Raw genomic sequence first — 24,000 nt, 5'->3', positions numbered from 1 at the left:
AAGAAACTATTTAAAAATGGCATTGTGACCTTGATGTCAAAACAATGCAGCCTTGAAAACAGACATTTCTCTGACCTGCAGTTAGTAAGACTCTCCTCCAGGTGACAAAGGAGAGAAGCTTTTGTAAAGCAAAGAGAAGTGCTGATTATTTTCTCTTCCTTTCATACCTCTGATATTGTATTCTGGTAGAATACAATTAATACCACATGGATGGGGCAAAGAGGCTACAAGAAATTGTTATGGGCAAATAATTTCTGTGTATTTGCTTACAGATCTAAGGTGTTGTTGTTTAGTCGTGTCCGACTCTTCATGACCCCATGGACCAGAGCAGATCTAAGGTAACAAATCCAAATTGAAGGTTCACATGTCTAAAAAACAAACACTGAAAATACTATCCTAGAAAAGTGTGGAGAGCTCAACATGTCAGAACTTCCCAAAAGGTTAAGATGTCATAAGACTGTGGGGATTAAGTATATTCAGGCATTCAAAGTGTTTGGCACTAAAGAGCTAATCTACCGTATTTTTTGCTCTATAAGATGCACTTCCCCCTCCTAAAAAGTAAGGGGAAATGTGTGTGCATCTTAGGGAGCGAGTGCAGACGGGAGGCTCTGCTCAGCGCTCCCTTTAAAGAGCCCCGTGGAGCGTGTGTGTGGCTTGTGGGGGCTTTTCCCCGAGGAGGGAGAAGGGCTGCCCTTCTCCTTCCTCGGGGAAAAGCCCCCACGAGCCGCACACATGCTCCGCAAGCTCTTTAAAGGGAGAGCGGCTCTTGGGGGAGCCTTCTTCCCGCTGCCCGGGAGACACTGTGCGCCGCTATCCCAGAAGCCAGATCCCTCTTGCTGTTCTGGCTTCTGGGGTTCAGAATATTTTTTTTTCTTGTTTTCCTCCTCCAAAAACTAAGTGCGTCTTATGGTCTGGTGCGTCTTACAGAGAGAAAAATACAGTAAGTGAGGCACATATCAGGTCACGGATGTCAGAAATAAGACTGCAAAATAAGGCATAAACTTGGGCATGGGGCTGATTAACCAAAAATGAAAGTAGTTTGGGGTTTTTTTACCCCATGATTTTAAGTGAAAAGCAGTCTTTTGTAAAATAGAAGAGCAGATTATGCTGATTACTAATTCAGTTACTGAGTAAATTTCAATGGCCTGTATTATGCAGATTACAGGCCATAATTGTTATTAGTCCTCCTGGTTTTTAAATCCTATAGATGCTGCATAAAGCAAGATGAATAAAATAATTTCGCACGTTTCCAAGCATAGGTTGGGCGTTTAGCACAGTCAGCATAGGAAGTTTGGGCAGGATACGATTTCTTCTTTTGAGAAGATGTCAGGCTGCCTTTATCCTGCACTGAAATTCAGCCTGTAGTTCTGTAGGTCTTGTGAATCCTCCGAGGTTGTCCAAGCTTAACACACCTCTGGCATTGCCTAAAATAAGTTGCATCTCAAGATCTCTGAGCATCTTAGTGATTAAAACTAAATATCCTAAAAGGGAAGCAGGACTACAACTGCTCTTACAGTTTGGGAACTACTTAACAGATTACAAGCAGATTCTTGCCCCTTACTTTCAGTTATCAGTACCTATCACTTTCTCTTGACCTTCAAGCTCTGTAAGGCAACACCCATCTGGCTTTCTATGAATGTACCATGTCAACAATGTTGCTAGCAAAGCACTAGTAGTTTCAGCACAGGATAGCAAAGCAGTTCTTGGACAAAAACTTGCACAAAAACTGAGAAGGAAGCCTCAGTAACTAAGTTACACGTCTTTCAAGATATAAAAGAATGAGCATGGGTATGAATGATATCTCTTTTCGCCAGCCCATGTTGAGGCCTGGCAACCAGACAGTTGACTACATGCCAAGAACCTTTTTTAAAGCACAAGGCACAAAAAAAGTTATGATCACCTCTGAATTATCTCTGTTTGAGAGGTTCCAGCAAGGGGGGCTCTGCATCTTTGACTAACCCTTTAACTAACACTTTCTGCATACTCTCCACAATCCCAGTGCAGTCAATTATTCATATATGCCTTGTTTCCTTCCTCCACTCAAAGACACAGGCTCTTTCAACACAAAGACAAGCAAGTGACAAGATGGTCCAAACCTCCCTTTCGGGAATGCTTTTGGGCAATAAATGGTTGCTCCCATTCTGGTACAAATTGCTGTGGTTAAATTTTTGTGTTTGCTGTATTCGGGGTTTTTCCTGTGCTGTTTTGTGGCTCTTTCACTGCTTTTATTGCATTTAATTTTTTTTTTAAATAGAAATAAAAAAGTGGTTCCTTAACTAAAAACAAGGAAGAAGGGGCAGGAATGAGTGCAAAGTCAGCAAGTACTTCCTGATTATTTACAGGTCTTGTATCCCATAAATGATTCTAGGTTCTTTCTAATACAGCCTCAACTTTTTGGCTGAAAAGCTGTTGTTTAGGCAGGCTGGCTGACTGACTAGTGGCAGAATTTATCTCTTTCGGCACTGCAACACCTTCCCCCAGAACAGCAAGTTTCACATCACTACCACAGCTACCTCTCCAGTTGGAGAAATGATACATTATTTGTCTGTAACATTTGAATTGTGACAGGCCATGCAAGCCCTGGACTCAGTGGTGGGCTAGGTGAGGGCCAATAAACTGACTCTTTCAAAATGGAGGCACTGTGTGAGAGCAGTTCCAAGTCTGGATAACTGATTAATTGCTTACTTTGAATGGGGCTATACAGACGGAGCAGCTTTATAGTCTGGATGTCTCTATTGCTAGAGGCCCAGGTGACCTGGATGGTTAACAGTGCCTTTTATCAGGTTTGACTGCTAGACAGACTGACTTAGAAGCTGCAGCTGGTGCAGAATGGCTTGACTGCTCACCAGGGCAGAATATTATGCCGGTGCTGAAAGAATTACACAGCCTGCCAGTCATCTACTAGGCTAACTTCAAGGTGCAGGTATGGGTGTACAAAGCCTCACATAGAATGCAAAGTTTGAGAAGTTTTAAAGCAGGGGTTGGATGTCCATCCATCATGTATGAATTGGTTGAGATTCCTGTATGTCAGTTGTTTGGATCAGATGATCCTTGGGACCCCTTCCAACTCTACAATTCTATGATTCCTCTTTCAATAAGCCTTCTGAAATCTTTATCTTGGTTTTTGAATTGGTTTGATATACAGTGGTACCTTGGTTTACAACCACAATCCGTTCTGTAGGTCCGGTTGTAAACCAAAACAGGTTGTAACCCAAGGCACGCTTTCACCAATGGGGCCTCCCCCCCAAAAATGGGTTGTAATCCAAAAAAAGGGACACACACTTCCAGGTTTGACATTGGTTGTAATCCAAAGCGGTTGCAAACCAAGGTACCACTGTATGTGCTGTTGCTTTTTAAACTGTCCTTATAAAAATAATTGTTTTAAAGTTGTTTTTGTGTATGTGTATTTTGCACATGTTTTTATTCTATTGCAAATTGCTTTGGGGTGTCTCATGGAAAGCGATTCATAAATAAACAATAAGATTACATTTAAAAATAAAATGTTAATAAAAATATCAATATGCAATAATGAAATAATTATAATACAACTAATAAATTAAAGCTGGGTTTGGCAGGCACTGTAGCATCCTAAGGCCAGGAAAGTACATCATGGCTGCCTGTTCCTACCAAAGTTAGAAGAGGAATGCAAAAATTTTATACCTAGGAAAGTGACTATGCTTGGAGCGTGTTTATGACAAGTTCTCTTCCCCTAGCATCAAGTTTCAAATTCCATGAAAAGTCAACCCAGATTTCAAAATAGGATCATGTTAGACAAAATAGTATAGTCAATACTTATCCTGATCTTAGTCTCTGTGACATTTGGATGTAAAAGTCAATTTCTAAGCAAACCCATTGAGGAGAGAGAGAAGACAAAGACTAGTAAGATAGAAGTAAATATACGGCAGAAGATATTACAGCCCCAAACTTCTCACCTGGATAATTTCGCCATTAGAAGCTATTAGTTCTGTTGGGATGGTGACTCTGAAGGAACGACCCACTACAGCAGAGCTGTCAGGAATTCCCACCACCGCTGGCACATTCTCTCGGAGATCCGAAAGCACCGAATGCATGGAGGCCTCTAACTGGTTTTCCCAGTCCCGTACAACTTCTGAGGCCTCACTAGGCCAATGGCACTTAACAGTAGTAGTCACCATTAGCACTAGCAAAGTCCTCCCCAGTATTGGGGACAGCTGTATAAATCCAAGAGTCATTCTCTCAGCACGTGCCAAGTACTCCGTTGTAGCCAGAAAAGAGATCCAGGGCCCAGCAAGCTAAACAGAGCCGTGCAGTCACCAATCCTTCACACCAGATTCATTGTTGCTAGTCTTGGTACCTGTAAGAGAAACACACACAGAGTCAATGAGCAGGTGAAGACAAACTTCATGATGACCCTTTGACTAAGGTTCTGTCATCTGGCTAGTGCATGAAGCCTTTCAGAAGCTTGAAGCCCAACTGCCCAAAGCACTCTCCCTCTACATTCAAAATTCTCCAGCTTCTGCCCCAGTCCAGTTCAATCTTTCTGTCAAGGCTTTTGTTGACCCTCCCACACCCACAATGTCTTCATCATTTTCCGCTTTTACATGGAGCTCCCAGGGGCCTACCATCCAATTTTCTGCAACAGTTTATAACTTCCTGGTTTCAGCAGCGCTGCAGCATTGAATGTTTCCAGGTTATTCACTCCCCATACCCTATATCTTTACTGAGTCATAAAAGTATGTGAACAAAGGAAGAAATCAAACGATGTATCATAGAGCGGGGCAATCTTTCAAGAAAACAGTAGTAAGTTTGCACAGGGAGTTTGCACTTTAATTATCATAACTTAAGAGCCATTAGTGGAAGACGTTGCATGCCATTTAGTTCCGCTACTTTGAGCTCAACTCCACACTACAGTTTTCCTAGCCCCAAATTGGAATGTCACAAACAAGTACTAAAGATGACAGCTGTTTTACATAGGTCACTGCTACCCAGACATTGCTTCTGCGTAGGAAATTCCATACAAACACCATGTTGCTTGAGAGAATTGTGTCTATATATTCTGAGAGGTGTGAATGCTGCAAGAATTATTTGCAAAATAGGCTTCCTGCTGCATGGACCAGAGACAAAATGCCTAAACACATCTGGGTACATGAAACTTCCTGCAGAAGAGCAACAGAATTCCATCCTGCGTGAATACATTCGCTCTGTATTCCTTATTAGGCAGGTGCATATCTCTACCCATACGTTCTCTGACTGGAATCCCCTCTTGATATGAGACCCCCCCCCACGCTTCTCACTTTTGTATTGCAAAAATTTCAATATTTTCCAATTTCAGAAGTTGCAACAAAAAGATAAATGGGGTCCTTTATTAGCTCTATCCATATTTATATACTGTACACAGACGACCTTTTCATTAGGTAGCAGACATTTTCAATACTACTGCTTTTAATAGGGGAAGGTATCAAATGTAATAGCTTTGCTGGGCGTTGACACATCATGCAAGCTTGTCTTTCACCAGCTAAAAAGAATCTACACTGACGAGCAATGTCTTTATAGTTTATACGAACACTTTGCTCTATGTACACTTGTAAAAAGCACAGGCCCAGAACTGCTCAGATAATACGTAAATAATAAACTAGACTAGCATTTGCTCTGATAAAACCGTTAAAGGAAAGATCTTCAAGGTCAATGAGTAATAGAAGGCTTCCTTAAAGCTCATGAACCAAAGTGATGATGTGATTACAACAACTCCCAGTTAGGCACACCTTCTCTAGTGAACGGGAACATTCCTCCCATGCACTAAGTTGTGTCAGAACAAGTTCTGACCCAATTTGGAAGAATACTGATCTGCGGGTTAACATTTCATGTATGCATTCCAATGCACAATAAAGCGTCTGAACCAATAGCTTAGACAATATTTGAATGCATGAATGTGCTTCTTACTACATTTTGGTAGCCTTGGGGCAGTAGTAATTTCTGTCTGGAGTGTGGAGGAAGGGGAGACAACACAGGAAGGAGCATCACGGTGTCAGTGTGTGCAGACTATGAGGCTGTTGTTGTTTAGTTTAGTCGTGTCCGACTCTTCGTAACCCCATGGACCAGAGCACGCCAGGCACTCCTGTCTTCCACTGCCTCCTGCAGTTTGGTCAAACTCATGCTGGTAGCTTCAAGAACACTACCCAACCATCTTGTCCTCTGTCGTCCACTTCTCCTTGTGCCCTTCATCTTTCCCAACATCAGGGTCTTTTCCAGGGAGTCTTCTCTTCTCATAAGGCGGCCAAAGTATTGGAGCCTCAGCTTCAGGATCTGTCCTTCCAGTGAGCACTCAGGGCTGATCTCCTTAAGAATGGATAGGTTTGATCTTCTTGCAGTCCATGGGACTCTCAAGAGTCTCCTCCAGCACCATAATTCAAAAGCATCTATGAGGCTAAAAGACAGCAACTATGGAGGTAGCTTCAGCCACATTAGTGCAAATGCACACCCAATGCATTAATGTTGTCTTATGCTTTGGGCAGAAGCTCCACGCCCACTGTGTGGCAACTGCACCATATGCTAATATGGGAAGACTCCACTTTGTGGGTGGGGCAGAAATTTCAGCTACCCAACTTCCCCCTTCAAGCCACCAGCATCTTCAAGCAGCTGTTAAGGCGTCATTACAGGTGCAGGGAGGGAGGGGCCTCTTCCCCACAACTATGCCATTTGATGCATCTATCTTGGAAACAAATGCGTAATTATGTACATTGAAATGAGCAGGCTCAGTCTTAAAAGCTACCTGGATGGAGAATCTGGGAAGTACGCTCAAGCCACTGAGTTCTTTTGAAGACTAATGGGTTAGAGCAGTGAAAAAAGATACTTATAGAATATAACTGGATTTGACTTCGTCTAGTCAGAGGGACCTCAGAGCTTCTTTGCACGGCTCAGCTGAGCATTAAACGGCCCCCACTCCACAGCTGAGAGAGCTAGGGCAGAAGCAGTTTAAAGAAGCTGAGGGAGGAACAAGCTGTATCGGGCCTGGTGGTACAGCTTGCTCCTCTCTCTGCAGTATAAGGGGCAGAGCAATGGTGGCTTCACCCGGCAGTATATCGCGGGTGAAACCACTGCTGCTCCTGAGTCCCTCTGCTACCAGAGGCTCAATGCTGAAAGTGGCACTGGTAGCAGAGGGACTCAGAAGCAGTGTTGGTTTCACTTGCAATATACTGCTGGGTGAAGCCGCTATACATCACCCAGGCCCAGTTGAAACACCTCCTTCTAGAAGTGTCCCTGTTCAGGATTCCTACCAAGCCAGCCAGCCAGCCAGGCAGCCAGGCCCTTCTCCAATATACTATAGCTGTAAAGGAATTTAAGCAAGGCATTCTATTCTTCTCTCCTTCTGGTCCTCATGGTTCCCCAGAGTATGTCAATAGCTGCCTCTTATTTGTGAGTGGCTCTGTTTTGACACCATTTACGACAGCACTCACAACATGAGTTTGTTATTGGAGGGAGCAAATACTGAATGTGTTAATGGTTCCTTTGGACGAACTACTTACTACAAGATCAGCAAAGCTGCCTTGCAAATCAGGCACCTAGTCCTTTACACACTGCAGTACTAAAGACTGTGCGGAAGTTTCTGAAATGAACAGGAAAATAATCTAAAACAAAGTATACCTTTATTCAAGGTCCAAACATCAAAGAAAGCCGGTCACTTCAGTGCTCCATGGCTCTTTGAAAAACAAAAAAAAACCTTAACACTTGGCAATGCAGGCATTGCCTTTCCACCAGCTCATGTTTACATAATGTGTTGCCCACCTGGATTTGGGAGCAAACACCTACAGGTTCCATTTATCAAATTGTGCTTACTTTAATTGGAAGAATATGATCCAGGAGTGCTGTTGGCCAGAACCACATTAGAGCACATAACATTAGTCTTTATGAACAAAAACACCAACTGCAAACAACAACTGCTTGTGACAGAATGCATAAATCTTCATACAACAACTGCAAACAGCAAAGAGAACAAAACATTGGCCTCCAAAACCAAATAAGTTAAGGGAAGCCCCGAAAGCCCCTCAATACCTTAAGGAACGCCTCTCATACAAAGTGACCTGGACCCTGTGTTTGTCATCTGATGCCACTCTCTGTGTCCCTCCTCCTTGATGGGTTCAGAGAGAGACCCCCCAACTGTGGAATGCTCTCCCCAGAGCAGCTCACCTGGTGCCATCATTACATTAGGCACCAGGCAAAAGCATTCTTCTTTAGCCAGGCCTTTAGCCACTGAATGGCCTGTTAAAGCCTTTTTTGTGGTGGGAGCCAGGCCAATTGACTGTTATTATGATTAGTTTATTATTATGCTGACTGTTATTATGCCTTTTATTATGTTTTTATTATCAATAGTCCATAAAATGTGTTATTAATGCTGTACACCACCCTGGGAACTTTTGATAAAGGGTGGGATATAAACAGAATAAATAATAAAGAAAAGAAAGCTGCTTCCAAAATTATGTAAAAACTTACACCATTTTGTAAGGCCAGATAATGCATATTATACAAGTCATCAATCCCACAGCAGGAAGAAATCATATCAAAGCCTTCTAGAAAAACTGCTCTAAGCAGTTACATTTCTACCCATATGAGATTTACTACCAACATTTCAAGATACATATAAGGGTTGCAAATAGAGACAATGCACGTATTTTTATAACCCAATAAAATCTTTAATAAAAAATATTTTTTTTAAAAAAATAGATGCATACAAGGGGGGAAAGCCCAGGAAGGCCTTCATGTAACCTTCACCCCTGCCAGTAATGCCAATACTCCTCAGAAAGATAGATTTTCTTGAACCAATTTCATCTCTTAACAGGAACACATTTCTCCCAGAGGCTAAGAACTAACCTTGGAGAGTCTTTTCACCCCAAATCCCTCCTTAATCTAAATTCCTTTCCTCGATACTCCACAGCACCAAAATATGCAAGACCTTTGGACCACAAGTTCTGCAAACTGGAAGTTTTACTCTGACTCCCTGGGATGCTTTAGGACCAAGGTTACTATGCAAATATTAGTCTTGCTAATCACATTTCAGGTATGTAATCAAGTAGACCAAAGGGAAGGACACAAGATAATGAATGTTCTGAAGTGAAAAACACGCAGTACTTCAGACAGTTCTGGTTTAACATATAGATTGTGCAAGGAAGTAAAGCTGCATAATTGCTCATAGTTTTGTACTTATGCCTTCCTTTTTACATAGACATTATCTTAAGCAAAGGGCTGTTTTGAAGTTGGCCAAGTGGATTTGAGTTGTACATGGTATAGCTACTTCAAAATTCCTCATCTCTTGAAACTTAAGGCATTTCTTTATTGTGACAACATGTTTTGAGGCTATCCTCCAGTTCATTTATTCTTAGTCTCAGCAAAGTTAAAATAAACTATTTGAAAGCTCTTCACACTACCCGCCACTGTTCCTCCTCTGTGGTATAAGATTATTCTGCTGCTATCATATGTACACTGCATGCATGAAAGGAAGTGGTCCCAATATATGAACCCTACTGCTTTTCAAAGAGGTGAAGAAAAGTATTTTTAGCAAATAAGTCTTGTACACTGCTTTGCATGAAGCATTCAGAACTACTACAGTATCCTAAAAGAGAGATTCTAGTATTTCCTTTAGATGTCATTAGATATCCAAGGTGAATAGATTTAACCACATGAAGTACATTCATTCCAATTTTAATGTTCTGGTTTTTGCTCCCTAGTGACTTCTGTTTGGTAATCTGTGTTACATGCCTGTCCTATAGAGTGAACTCTTCAAATGCACTGAAGATCCTGCAACTGAGCTGCACTACTGCTTTAAATTGGTTCTGTTCGCAGCTATGTGAAGGGAAAGCACTGTGGTACGAAGGCAAGAAGCTGAGCAAAGCCACACTGACCAGCAACATTTTCTTTAAGTAGCTCAATTATGCTATATATGTCATGTCAGACTAACCTGATCTCGTTTTTTGCCAGAATTACAAGCCTGGTAGATGAAGGGAACGCAGTGGATGTAGCCTACCTTGATTTCAGCAAGGCGTTTGACAAGGTGCCCCATGATATTCTTGCAAAGAAGCTGGTAGAATGTGGTCTTGACTATGCTACCACTCAGTGGATTTGTAACTGGCTGACTGACCGAACCCAAAGGGTGCTCATCAATGGTTCCTCTTCATCCTTAAGAAGAGTGACTAGTGGGGTGCCACAGGTTTCTGTCTTGGGCCCGGTCTTATTCAACATCTTTATCAACGACTTGGATGATGGACTCAAGGGCATCCTGATCAAATTTGCAGATGACACCAAACTGGGAGGGGTGGCTAACACCCCAGAGGACAGGATCACACTTCAAAACGACCTTGACAGATTAGAGAACTGGGCCAAAACAAACAAGATGAACTTTAACAGGGAGAAATGTAAAGTATTGCACTTGGGCAAAAAAAATGAGAGGCACAAATACAAGAAGGGGGACACCTGGCTTGAGAGCAGTACATGTGAAAAGGATCTAGGAGTCTTGGTTGACCACAAACTTGACATGAGCCAACAGTGTGATGCGGCAGCTAAAAAAGCCAATGCAATTCTGGGCTGCATCAATAGGAGTATAGCATCTAGATCAAGGGAAGTAATAGTGCCACTGTATTCTGCTCTGGTCAGACCTCACCTGGAGTACTGTGTCCAGTTCTGGGCACTACAGTTCAAGAAGGACACTGACAAACTGGAACGTGTCCAGAGGAGGGCAACCAAAATGGTCAAAGGCCTGGAAACGATGCCTTATGAGGAACGGCTAAGGGAGCTGGGCATGTTTAGCCTGGAGAAGAGGAGGTTAAGGGGTGATATGATAGCCATGTTCAAATATATAAAAGGATGTCACATAGAGGAGGGAGAAAGGTTGTTTTCTGCTGCTCCAGAGAAGCGGACACGGAGCAATGGATCCAAACTACAAGAAAGAAGATTCCACCTAAACATTAGGAAGAACTTCCTGACAGTAAGAGCTGTTTGACAGTGGAATTTGCTGCCAAGGAATGTGGTGGAGTCTCCTTTTTTGGAGGTCTTTAAGCAGAGGCTTGACAACCATATGTCAGGAGTGCTCTGATGGTGTTTCCTGCTTGGCAGGGGGTTGGACTCGATGGCCCTTGTGGTCTATTCCAACTCTATGATTCTATGATTCTATGACATTACCAGGAACTTTTCTTAGAAGTAGATAAAAGTTTTAAAATAACCTCAAGTGGGCAGGAGTAATGAAACAAGTGTCACACTTCTCTTCCAAGTTGCGCTACATTAGACTCTTATTACAACTGTAAGAGAAACCGCAGAGCGCCAAACTGCACTTGGGCAAGTAACACGCATCTATAGGAATCTATAGGTGTGTGTAGAGTATAGAATAGGCCACGATGGACATCTAATCACCAGTTTATATAGGAAAGCTACTAGCTTCCACTCAGAACACACCACAAAAGAATCCACATGTCTACAGCCAAGCCCTACAATTGCATTTGTTCACAGACTCAGACAGAGAACTGAGACTTTCAAATTTTCACCAGACATTCCTTGGAATCCAACACCCATGCAATGCATGGTACACAGGACTATTCTACTATAGTGCATATCCAGAAGAGAAAACTACAGATCGCCACTTGTCACTTTCAGCTCCCAGTTAAAACTAATCAAATATATAATGATCTATAGCATACTTTCTTCTCACAAGCTTTGGGTGGCAGGCCCACACTTGTATAGAGACACCCTCTTAACCTAGAACAGCTACTCATGAACAACTGGCCATAAAACAGACATCAAGCCACTAGACCCTGCCACACTTCCAGAAACCCTGCCTCTGTCCCCATGTCAACTCCACAACATTACAAGATCTAATAACATCATTCCCATCACAGCTTCTAATATAATACAAGCCACCTGCCAACAATTCCCTTCTACATGGAGAGGTGGCCTGCTCTAGATCATCCACTGAAGAAGCAGGTATATAGTTAATTGGCTTCTCCATGATTCAACACAGTCACTGGAGATCCAGATGGCATTAGTGGCAAGGATTGCCTATGTCTAGCTCCAGCTACACCACCAGCTTTGGTAGGGCTACCTTGTGAAGATCTGAGAACTGCATTTTGTGCAAAATGTGACCACCAGATTGTTGAGTGGTGTATTTAATCAGAATCGTAACACACCACTCCTGTGAAAACTGCACTGACTGGCAGAATGCTATTGAGCCCAATTCAAGGTTCGACATTAACATATAAAGTCTTACATGACTTAGGTCCCAAATACTTGAAGAAATGTCTTGGCCTGAGCCTTAAATTCTGCTAGGAAGGCCCTTCACATGGTAGCACTGCTGGGCATAGCTTGATGTGAATGTGATGATACAGGAAAATACCTTCTTGATTACAGCAACACATCTGTGGAATTCCCTTCCCCTAGAACTGAACTGTGTGTTGTGACATGTTAGTGTATCGACTGCAGTATGTAGGTGTGTCGTGTGAATGCTCCCCACTCTCCTCCAGGGGCTAGAAAGGGGTTAGTTTAAACTCTGGTTTGCTAGTAAAACTGAATTACTGTGTAGCGAAATGATGCAAAACTGAATTATTGTGTTGCGAAATGATGCATATCTAAAGTGTGTTGTCACCATATGAATAAAAATTTCTGTCTTTTGTAAACTGTTCTGAGATCTAATTAAGGGAAGTATAAAAATTTGATCAAATAATTAGAGATTGCTGCTTTCCCCCCAAAAAGGGCACGAATCTGAGATAAGAAATGTCAGTATCAGTGGGGGAACATTTCAACCACACTCTAACAGATCATAAGATAGCCATGATAGAATGCCAAAGGGAAACTGCAACATGAAACTGTTGGATTAGCATCAAACTTCTTGATGAATTCTTTCTTGTGAACCAAATTAGGATATCACACTGCTTGTTTCAATTGGCCAGGATGCCTATTTAACGGAATATAATTATCACATTCTGCATTTTATTTCCTCCTGAACTTAAAGTTTATAATTCCCCTTCCCCCAACCGTAGATATGCATCTCTGCTGCAAATACAAACGCATCTGAAACAGTGGGCTGCCATCTACAAAAGCTTATACCAGGATAAACTTTGACAGTGTTTAAGGCATCACAAGACTTGGTCGTTTTCAGGAAAGTCTTTGCAAGTGATTTTGCAAGTAATGCTGACTACAGAAGTGGTTTTGGACTTTGCTCTCCTTCTCAGAGTAAGCCTTCATGCATTACAAAAAGATGACATGAAACACAAATCAAATCAAAACATATGCAAAACTACTTTAAGATTGGCCATATTCAAATACAGAAAAGAGGGTATGAGGTAGAGAAGGGAAGGGAACAGAAAAGAGGAATTTTAATTAGCAGGCACACTACATTTTCAACACAATTTTGTGGAGTCCATCTTCTTTTTCTTAACTGGTGATCATTCGTGGCTGAGTAAAATTAAGTAGTCCCGTACTGGGTAAGTGTATTGCAATTTTTTTGCATTTAGCTAACTTGGGTGCATTTTCCATCCATGTAAGCGAAAGCATGCATCTGTGCAATGCAGAATCCAGCTAAAGCTCATTTGCTATTCATTTTTTTAAAACTTAAATTTCTATGTTACAATGGAAAATCAGTACAGTACAACCATACCAGCAAAGCACACACTGCGGGCTGTAGACCTGGAACAGAACTCTGGGTGTTTGTGAACAGGTCTTGTCCTATCCTCGACTTTTTGCCGAAACTAATTCAAACCATACATGAATTTGTTAGCCACTGATACTTCCTGTTTAGTCAGAGTCAGCATGATGTACTGGCTACAGTGTTTGACCTAGATATGAGACAACTAGGTGTGAATACTTGCTCAACTATGAAGCTCACTGGGTGGCCGTGGGAAGTCTCTCTCAGTCTAATGTTCCTTACAGATCTGCAAAAGCTAAAATTCTTCTTGGAGCCCTTTAGAGGAAAACTGGGGTACAAGTGTAGCAAATATATACAGTCCTGTGCAGCACTATGCATCTTATAGGAGGCTTTCTCTGCAGAGAACTGAATGGGGGAAGCATGTACCTGTCCCATGTACCTGGTGAAAGCATGTACCAGCATAAGCTTTGTATGATTTTCTTTTCATCAACTACTTCTGTTTAAATAAAACTAAGCACACAGCAGCCCTGATCCCAGTGCTTCTAGGTTCCACTTATCTCAGAAAGCATTTGTGCATGTTGAGTAGCATATTAAGTATATTGTGTTAATAAAGGAATGAGCAATGCATCATGTGTTGAGAGGTTTTAGTCTTCAGGGCCAATATTTAGGTCATGTGCCTCCTGATTTTTAATATTTGAGGGTTTGGTGGGTGTGGGTGGGTGTTTTTTTCTGTTATCTTGGGTGATGGCTGGGATAGCTAAAAGGAGAAGTGCAGACCTGCAGTCACCCTGCCCTCTTCCTCTCCCTTCCCCAGAATGCCTCTGGGCTCAGGGAAAGTCTTCATAGGAAAAGGAGGGCAGGGCAGCTGGAGGCCAGTGCTTTGTTTTGCAGCCTGTGTAGGAGGGGGAAAAGGAATGCTGCCACTGTCTGGTGAATTTGGGGGAGGAGAAGTGACTTGGAAATATTTAGGGGGCATATTTTACCTGGTTGTAGGTTCTGGTGTTACAAATTGGGTTTTTTTTGGCAGGGGTGGAAGTTCCTGTCCTTTTTTTGTTTAGGGGTATTAAATAAGAAAATAAGCCAACGTACCTGGATATGTAGATCTGTATTTATTTATAGAATTTATAGGCAAATAAAAACAAAATAGAAGGTTTTTAATTTAAACAACTAAAATATGCTAGCATTAAGAAATTTTACTGTGCATTCACGCTGTGTTTCCCAGAATTAAATATTAATATTACATTAATTCAGAGGGTCGTTTTTCTCACCTCTGCCACTGTGAAGTGAAGCAGAGAAACCCAAAGACTGATAAATGGCAGTCACAATCAACAGCAGGGTATGTCAGTTTCTCATTTACCGATCACTGAAATTATGTTCTCATGAACCTGAGCTTTGGAAAAAGCTGCTCTCACCTCGCACACCACAAGCCCACAGCTCCAGGTTGTGTCCAAGGATATGTGCCCCCCACAAGCTTCCTGTCCCACCCTGACAGAAATCATCTAAAACTCCCAGATCTAATTTGTATACACTTTCCTCACCCTGCTCCAGATTATACCCCCCAAAATCAGTTTAAAGATAAAAAATAAAATCTGAACTTTCAAACTTACATTTATGCAAAGCAAGCAAATAATGTAGTAATCAATTATTTTGCATAATGCATTCTCTTGCAACATCTAAAAGTACATAAACCTTGACAAGAACCTACAGCAGTGGTTTTCAACCAGTGTGCCATGGCACCCTGGGGTGTCTTGAATGATGGTCAGGGGTGCCATGGGCAACACTGGCCTCTGTCCCTCTTTCCTTCCCTCCCTTCCTCTGATGCCCTCTCCCAAAAGCTTGTACGGCTGTTTGTTGCAGCTCCCCTGGCTACAAGCTCCACAGGTGAATGGTGCCTCTGGGGCTGGCCAGGGGGTGCTGGTTGCAAGGAGCTGAGGTGGCCTTGGAGTTAAGCAAGCAAGCGGACGAGGGAGCCCAGCCAGCCCTTGCTGTTGGAAATGGACAGACTAGTGGCAGGCAGGGTGGGCAGGCACTGGACTTTCTTGTGCTTGCTGTGTGCAACGCCTGCCTGGGAGCTGAGTGCCCAGTGCTGAAGGGGAGCCTTTCCGCCAGGCAGGCCCAGCAGCGCCCACTGCTGCCTCCCAAGGTAAGGTGCTGGCCTCATGTTCACCTTTGGCCAGTCTCCATTGTGCCACGAAGGCTGGAGGCATCTTCTTCCCAGGCCCCTGTGGGTCACTGTGAGGAGGGACCTTTCTTTGAGGCAGAGAGGGCAGCTCAGAGACCAGGGGTGGCAGAAGTAGCTGCTCAGAAGACTCCCAAGGAGAGGGGAGGAGTTAGAGGGAGCACTCCACAAGGGTGTTCAAAAAAGGGTGAGAGGCTGCCAGCTCTGCAGGGGTGACATAACTGGGCTCCTGAGCCCTATAGGGGCGCCACTGGAAGATTGCAGTTGGTCAAGGAGCCGTGGACTCAAAAAGGTTGAAAACCTCTTACACCAAATAGAAGCACCAAATCTGCACAGGCCTATGTATGTGCTAGTGAAGCAAAGGGTGGGCAGGTGACCAATCACTTGGGGTTTTTACATCCCTGTTTAATGATATACAGTGGTACCTCGGTTTAAGAACTGTCCTGTTTATGAACGATTCAGTTTACGAACTCCGCAAAACCGGAAGTAGTGTCCCGGTTTGCAAACTTTACCTCGGTCTAAGAACGGAATCCGAACAGTGGAAGGGCATTGATGACGGGAGGCCTCATTAGAGAAAGCGCGCCTTGGTTTAAGAATGGACTTCCGGAACGGATTAAGTTTGTAAACCAAAGTACCACTGTATAATTGATTTTTTCTATGTTACCTCAAACATATTCCAAAGGGTCAAAGCAGCATGGATAATATTACTCAACCTATACATGACAAAGGGGTGGGAGGAAATAAACCACTGAGGAGTATCATGTTAGTCTGTTTGAGGGTGTATTCCTAGACCTTACATAAAACACATGAAATTCAGCTGATCAGAACACAAACTTTGCCACACCATATCCAACATGTAACAGGTCTTTGCTTTAGAGGTCAAAGCTAATTTTGTATTGCACTCAGAAACTCTCTAGGAGCGAATATAGCCTATGGAACATACTGTAGGATAATATCCTACTCTGTAAATAGCACAGCTCACTCGGGCATTTCAGTCACCCAATGAAAACTAAATAAAAATAAAAATACACTGGTAGACCCTCTTGCAAGATTGGCACATCGCTGTTAAAAACAAGTCTCCTTTTTGCTATGCAACTGTTGCAATTAAGCTATCTGTTTATAGTTCATGCACAGTATTTGTTCTTGTTGCAAAATCTGGGACAAAAGGTTGAAAGTCAAGGAAAACTGGAGGGGAATAGAAAGGTTGCTAATCTCCCACAGAAGCATGGAATTTAATGAAACAGAGGACACCAATGTGATGCATCCTTGTTGTCCACAGGGACCCCTCCCCACATTGAAATCAGGCTTCGAAGAGGCATTCTATCATAGCCAACAGAATAGGTGGCAGAGTGTGTCTGGGGTGCCTGGTTTGAAAGTGTGCCCATGGGCCCCAAAAGGCCAGAGAACAAAAGGAAATTCTGACCATGAATTTCTGTTCCCAGAGCCTTCTGGAGGACAGCCCTTTAGCTAGACAAGTGGGCTTTGTCTGACAAGGCCTTCAAGTAGGAAGGTACAACAGAGGGTGGTGCAGCCATTATACCTCTTCAAGCCCACTCGGCAAGCTCTGGTAAATCCCAGCAAGCTCTGGTAAAAATCACATTTTTTAAAAAAATAAATCCAAATCTTTATGAGTGCCACTTTCAAACCATCTCTGCAGAGGATATACAGAAGGATGGTAGCCCTGCTTTGCCTTTCTATCCCCGCCTTCCTGTCCTTGAAAGCCATAATGTCCCCTTCTCCAGTGTTTCAATCACACAATTACTAGCTACTTTATCTCCAGATCTAAATAGGCAGTAAGTTACCTCTGCATCTCAGTGAATCTGCCTGTTCTACAGCTGTATTAGTTATAGGCAGCTGATAGAAGAGATCTAAAAGAACAGACTATGTCTACAAGCCTAGATCTTTCTGCTTTAAATACATGCAGATTCATACTATGTCTTCCTAGCTTTTAGCTACCCTAGAACGAAGAAGAAAAACAAGGCTGGTGATTATTGTTGATTTACCATCTCTGCCTCTTGGCCAACAGTGTTTATGGTACCTCAGGTTCTCAATCACTTTACATACTTCAGATATTTTAGATTGTTGAAATTTCCTGTTCCTTAATGAGCTTAGTTAAAGATACAGTTGTAGGCATCAAGACACACACACACACACACACACACACACACACACACACACACTTATTGCAGTCGTCTTTGTAACTGAAGTGAACAGAACTAAACTAAGTATTCCAAGTGTGGCCCATTCAGACACCCAAGCCTACAATATGTAAAGAAGGCATCCCCAAACTCAGACCTCCAGCTGTTTTGGGACTACAATTCCCATCAGCCCCGAACACTGGTTCTGTTAGCTAGGGCTGATGGGAGTTGTAGTCCCAAAACAGCTGGAGGGCCGAGTTTGGGGGTGCCTAACCTAAAGCATCACCTTGTGGCCATTAAGCACAAGCGCAAACACACTACGTAAACCACACAGACTCCACGGCATTACTGCCTCCCTACTGACCATCATTATTTGGTCTGTCAAAATGCTATTTTAATATCTCCTTCCTGCTTTTCTTTATTTCATCCAATACTGATTTGCACAACTCAGAAATCCTTAAACTTGAAACTTCCTTTTCCAAGCACTCTTAAGAGCTGTTCAATTTTTAGCAATACTCAAAAAATAAAAGTCACCTCATTCCTTTCCAACTGGCCCATGCAATATGCTTACAGCCAAATCTATTTAAATTGTTTGGGCGAGGCGGTACAATATGTCTGGTGCTATTTTCAAAAATATGCAGTGTGGGTGATAGAAGCAAGCAAATAGTCATAGTCTAAGAGTGCTTGGATAAACTAGTAGTGACACTCCAGGTGCTCAGGGAGCAACAAGAAAAAGCCTCCCACAGATTGGGAAATGAGAGCACTGGGGTTTTGCTTTTTTAAAAAATCTACTTTATTCTCAATCCTCCCCACATTCATCATAGGCAGAATAGTATATCCTAAGACTCCGGAGCTAGCTCTAAACCCAATTAGAAAAATAGCAGAAATGGCAATTAATAAATCCAAATAAATTTAAATGCCGTTGTTCTGCTTTACAACAGTGATTTCGGTGTTTGTTGCCACTATGCAACTTGTAGCTTCTGATTTAGAAGTCAATGCCTCAGGAAAGTTTAAACATTCTTTCCAAAACAGAGGCTTATAGGATAAGCCACTTCCAGCCTCTGGATGTGGAACAGTACAGTTTATAAACCCCTACAGGTAGCTCCATGTTACAAGTTAATTAGCACAGAGAGATCCTTCAGGAGATCTGGTGAACTTCACTGTGGTTAAGTGAAGAGTACAAGTTGTTTGAGAATACCCTCACTAATCCTGTCAATAAGGAGATAATACCAAGAGATACAAATTCCTTGGTATTTTAGAAGTAACAGCATATTAGAGAATCTGAAGCATGCAAACTATCCCAATCTGAAAAAGAAGTCTGGTTTAGACATCATATTAAACAGCTTGTTGTAAATAAACTATGGTTTTGAACAAGCAGTGTGCTGGTGCACATTGCTCAAAAGTCCCTGCTTCGCGGTTGCCACGCTCCTCCTGTTGCTGCACCGGGCAGAAAACAAGCCAGAGGCTGGCTTTGCAATACTGTGAGCCAGAGCTGGTAGGTTGTTTCACTAAAACAAGCCCAACTGGTAAGCTAAGCAACATCAGCTTCTACTCATGGTTTGTCTGGAAAGAAAAAACATGAGTGCCGGTTCACATGTAACTCAAAGCCACCTCCTGATTTGTTTCTGCCCCAGCTTGGCCACAGCAGGCAAAGTGGAGGCTTCTAAGCAATGTGAATCAGCTCATTCACATTCTCATTCACATTCATGGCTTGTATTTAACATGATCAAACTTGATGTCCAAACCAAACCAATGTCTGAATGCAGTGCATTAAACCAAGAAGGTTCGATGTTTGAACTATTCTTTCCCAAACAGATTGAAATGGGGCAATATGGATTGCAAAGGACAGAATGTGTATTCAACCAAGGGAGACCAAGTCTTAAATACTTGCCCAGTCATGAAGTTAAATGGGAATCTTTGGGCAATTTTACAACTCTTATCTTAAAAGCATGGCCGGAATAAATACGGAATAAAACACGCTTGCACTCTAAAGTAGGGTAAATGAAGAGCACCATGTAGGTTGTTGTGTTTCTAGGAACAAGGTGCTGGATGGCACATATATGTGATTTCTAATGGTCTTGCTGGAGCAAACCAACATTCACCTCCATCAGCACTCTGCTTACAACCCAGTTTTAACCCAGATGCCTCTGGAAGCTGACAAACTTAGACACAGTTGTAGTGGCCATTTTGTTTGCCCCTCATCTGATATTCTGAGCTATGATGCCCCTGAAAATGGAAGTTCTTTAAATTAATAAGCTGAAATATGCAGTCCTTTGATCTGGAACCAAAACTGGAAAATTAAGGATGATTTGGGCAATACTCCATGGTCTTCTGGTCTACTTTTGTCTAAAAGACCTATTCCTGCAGATTTCCTTTGAATTTGATCAAGTCTTATTAGAGAAGTCTGTTTCAAAGCATTTGATCTGTGAACCACCTTTTGTCAGCATCTTGCAAAAAAAAAATGTTAAGTGATAGCTGGGCAAGTATTTTGAGAGTTCAGAATATACTCTTTTCTCAACCCACTAAAATTTACTTCACAGCTGAATTCCATTCTTCCTCCTCCTCCACTCCCTAAAACATTTCCCATAACTTTCATCCACTATCAGCTGTGTGATTTGCTGTTCAGTAAACATACTGATGAGACCAGCCAAATGTGAATTATTAGGTCCAGTGAACAGAGGTCAAGCCAAGGTTTCAAGAACATCTTGCCATCTCCTTACTTTCATACAGTATTCTTTAAATCAGTGGTATTCACGACAGCACTTGTAAACCAGATTACAGCCAACACTTAATAGCTGCATTCCGAAGCCAAATCAAGAAGAAAAAAAATCTGCAGTTAATCCCACAGCAAGGAAGATGCACATCTTTCAGTTCTGTATCGGCTGTTAAGTGACAATGGATATAGAAATCTGTTGCACGAGTCAGGTCACAGATTTTTTTTTTTTTAAAAAAACTACTCTCAGTAAAATATGTTGTGACAGATAAGCACATCTGCCTGTCTCCACCTGTTGCCAACATTCCACACATTCCCCAGAAACTTCTGCTGTGGCAATTGATAAGCAGCCTCCCCTCCATCAGAGGAAAAAACGACAGCAGAAAAGTGGGAAACAAACAGGCTCTTACACAAACAAATGCTGCTCCAAGGCCTGAAAGAGGCCAGTGGATAGTAGTGGTAGAGGAGTGCTCGCATAGTATAGCGGCCACAAGACTAAACTATGGATCTGGGAAGGCCCCAGTGTGACTCTTGTCTCAGTCATGAACTCACTGGCATCTCAGTTCTTTGTCTCAGTTCTCCCATCAGTAATATGAGGGATAGTACAAGGCTGTTGTAAGGATTCCAAGATAGATAACACACGCGAACCACTTTGAAAGCTTGAAAGTGCCTGACACAAATGGTTAAGTAAATAGAGGATGGAGCTGGGAGCAGTTGTGTTTGTGAAGACTTCATTAGCTGCTTCTTCTATCAATCAATCTAAAATCAACCTCTTTTATTGTTAAAATTATTGGTTTCCATCAGGATGGAGAGGTGGCAGAATATGTTTATTCTTATTTCTTTGTGGATTTCTGAATATAGGTCCAATCACACTTTCCAAGTCCTTGTCAAGAATGACTTTACTTTTATGACTTCCCTCCACATTAGGTATGGGAATCCTGTGGCTCTCAAAATGATGTTGAACTACAATTCCCATCATTCCCCAAAATTGGTCATTTTGTAGTTTGGAGTTTAACAACATCTGGAGAGCTACATGTTCTCCATCCCTGCTCTATGTATACCTTACACATTCTTTTCCAAAGAGAAACAAGTTTCAGCTGCTACAGAGAGGCTCTGTCCATGCTGTTCGGCCATACCAAAAAACAAATGCATCTGATTGGCAGAATACAGTAACCACTATAAGAGCACAAGCTCTTTGTCCCTTTCTAGAGGAAGTGACCCCATTAGCTGCCCAGGCAGCTGACAGAACAGATGGTGGAACAGCTGCAGCCCAGACTAGTTGAACCAGCCGATTCTTACAGGTACCAGTATATGAACTTTATTTAAACGTTCATACTTAGTTCACTGTAGTTGTGCTGTTAAGTCCACCAATTTAGTTAATTGTGCTTAGAAGTGCAGCTCTAAAACTACTGCCAACATAAAAAGTTTACTAAACTGCATATTCCACAAAGATGCATATAAAGAGTTATAAGATGGCACACTTACTCCCCTTACTTGCAGCTTCTAAGTGTAAAATGATTGCCTACTATCTCACTAATGTGGCAATAACATGCCACACCATAATACATGTATACTGAAGGAGCGTCTCCACCCCCATCGTTCTGCCCGGACGCTGAGGTCCAGCGCCGAGGGCCTTCTGGCGGTTCCCTCATTGCGAGAAGCAAAGCTACAGGGAACCAGGCAGAGGGCCTTTTCGGTAGTGGCACCCGCCTTGTGGAACGCCCTCCCATCAGATGTCAAAACGATAAACAACTACCTGACATTCAGAAGACATCTTAAGGCAGCCCTGTTCAGGGAAGTTTTTAATGTATGATATTTTAGTGTTTTTTTGGTTTCTATGGAAGCCGTCCAGAGTGGCTGGGGAAACCCAGCCAGATGGGCGGGGTACAAATAATAAATTATTATTATTATTATTATTATTATTATTATTATTATTATTATTATTATTATTACATACACACAACCTTCTTTCTTTTCTGAAATACACCCAAGTCTCTGCTAAACTGTGGCCTGGACCTGAATAGGCCAATCTTTGAAGAACGGGTCATGCCTTGGAGCGTAGGTTTGGCCTTAGTATTTTTATCTCTTCCAAACCTATGATTCTTTAAAATATAGGGTCAGAAGTGTTGTGACTATTTTCAAATGAGTAATCATTTTTTTAAAAGCTTCACCTAAATCAGATATATATGGAAACACCTAAGTAAAAACAAAAACAACTACGCAAGATGTTTAGTATCCTAAACAATACTTTTCATTCTTACTTCTTGAGACCTAAATAATGCTTCAGTGGAAAAGCAGGAAACTACCATTGAAAAATTGTACTGTTAAAGGGGTTTCTGTTTTGTTTTTAGTTTCCACTTGAGAACCAGGGAAACAACAGACGGCTCACTTTAATAAAACTGGGAATAGAAGCATTTTGCAAGCTAAAATGGAAAGTTCAAATACACCAGCAAGCTCAGAAGGCAGGTTTGTCCCAAACTACAAGGAACTATTTTATTCACATACAGACTCCATGAGGTCTCCGTTTTCGTAATACATATGAGACAATGTCCTTCTGATAAGCTCTCAATTACACCAGCACTCGGAAAATATTCCCACAGGAAAACACACATTCTTAACTGCTCACTAAACAGATTAGCTAGCTAATGAGTCTATATTTTGACTATCAGTTCTGAATTAATTTCATTTTGCATTCCCACATTATGTGCTAGTTCTAATACCATACTTTCCCTAATTAGGAAACATACTTGGCACTTGAAAAAGCAACTAGTCAAAGCATTTTGTGCATGAATCCTTTTTGTTCTTTTTCTTACAGTAAGAGGGGCAGCAGAACACCATTTTTGTTGCACTACAGATTTAGTCACTCAGCACTTTCTAAACATGAATACTTCAATACCTGGGATAGCTCAGTCAGTACAGCCTAAGACTCTTAATATCAGGGTCATGGGTTGAAGCCCCACATTGGGCAACATATTCCTACATGGCAGGGGTGTGGACTAGATAACCCTCGTGGTCCCTTCCAACTCTACAATTCGATGATTCTATGAATGATGATTGGGTTTCCACAAAAGTTTGCACACTGTGACAGAGAATGAAAATCTGGACAAGGGAAAGGAAAGTATGGGGAAATAACTTGCTTGCTCAACAGAAGCAGCAACATGGCAGAGGGATCTCCAGTGAAAATGTCAGTATTTTCCTGCAAATGCCCCAGGGATAGCACCTGCACAAGATACAGGTGCGACCACAGCTCTGGGCACACCTACAGCATCTTCAGGCCAACCACAACCTATTGCAACTATTAACTGTATTCTAGAGATGAGGGCTGTCTACATAACAGATATCAATGTAAGCTTAGAGCTTGCTCAGAGCATTA

At 42.1% G+C, this 24,000-nt stretch overlaps 1 protein-coding gene across 2 annotated transcripts in view; it reads right to left on the bottom strand.

Moving 5' to 3' along the window:
• DAG1 (dystroglycan 1) overlaps window positions 1-24,000 on the bottom strand; it is a 64,049-nt gene that overhangs the window by 17,201 nt on the left and 22,848 nt on the right. For both annotated transcript variants that reach the window (XM_083488597.1, XM_083488596.1), the window contains exon 2: window positions 3,933-4,333. In XM_083488597.1, the coding sequence (XP_083344723.1) occupies window positions 3,933-4,211 (279 nt within the window). In that variant the 5' untranslated portion in view covers window positions 4,212-4,333. The remainder of the gene's footprint in view (window positions 1-3,932; window positions 4,334-24,000) is intronic.

Source organism: Podarcis liolepis (assembly GCF_965112155.1).
Source record: "Podarcis liolepis genome assembly, chromosome: 2".
Classification (NCBI taxonomy): Eukaryota; Metazoa; Chordata; class Lepidosauria; order Squamata; family Lacertidae; genus Podarcis; species Podarcis liolepis.
This window is presented reverse-complemented; position numbering and strand designations above follow the sequence as displayed.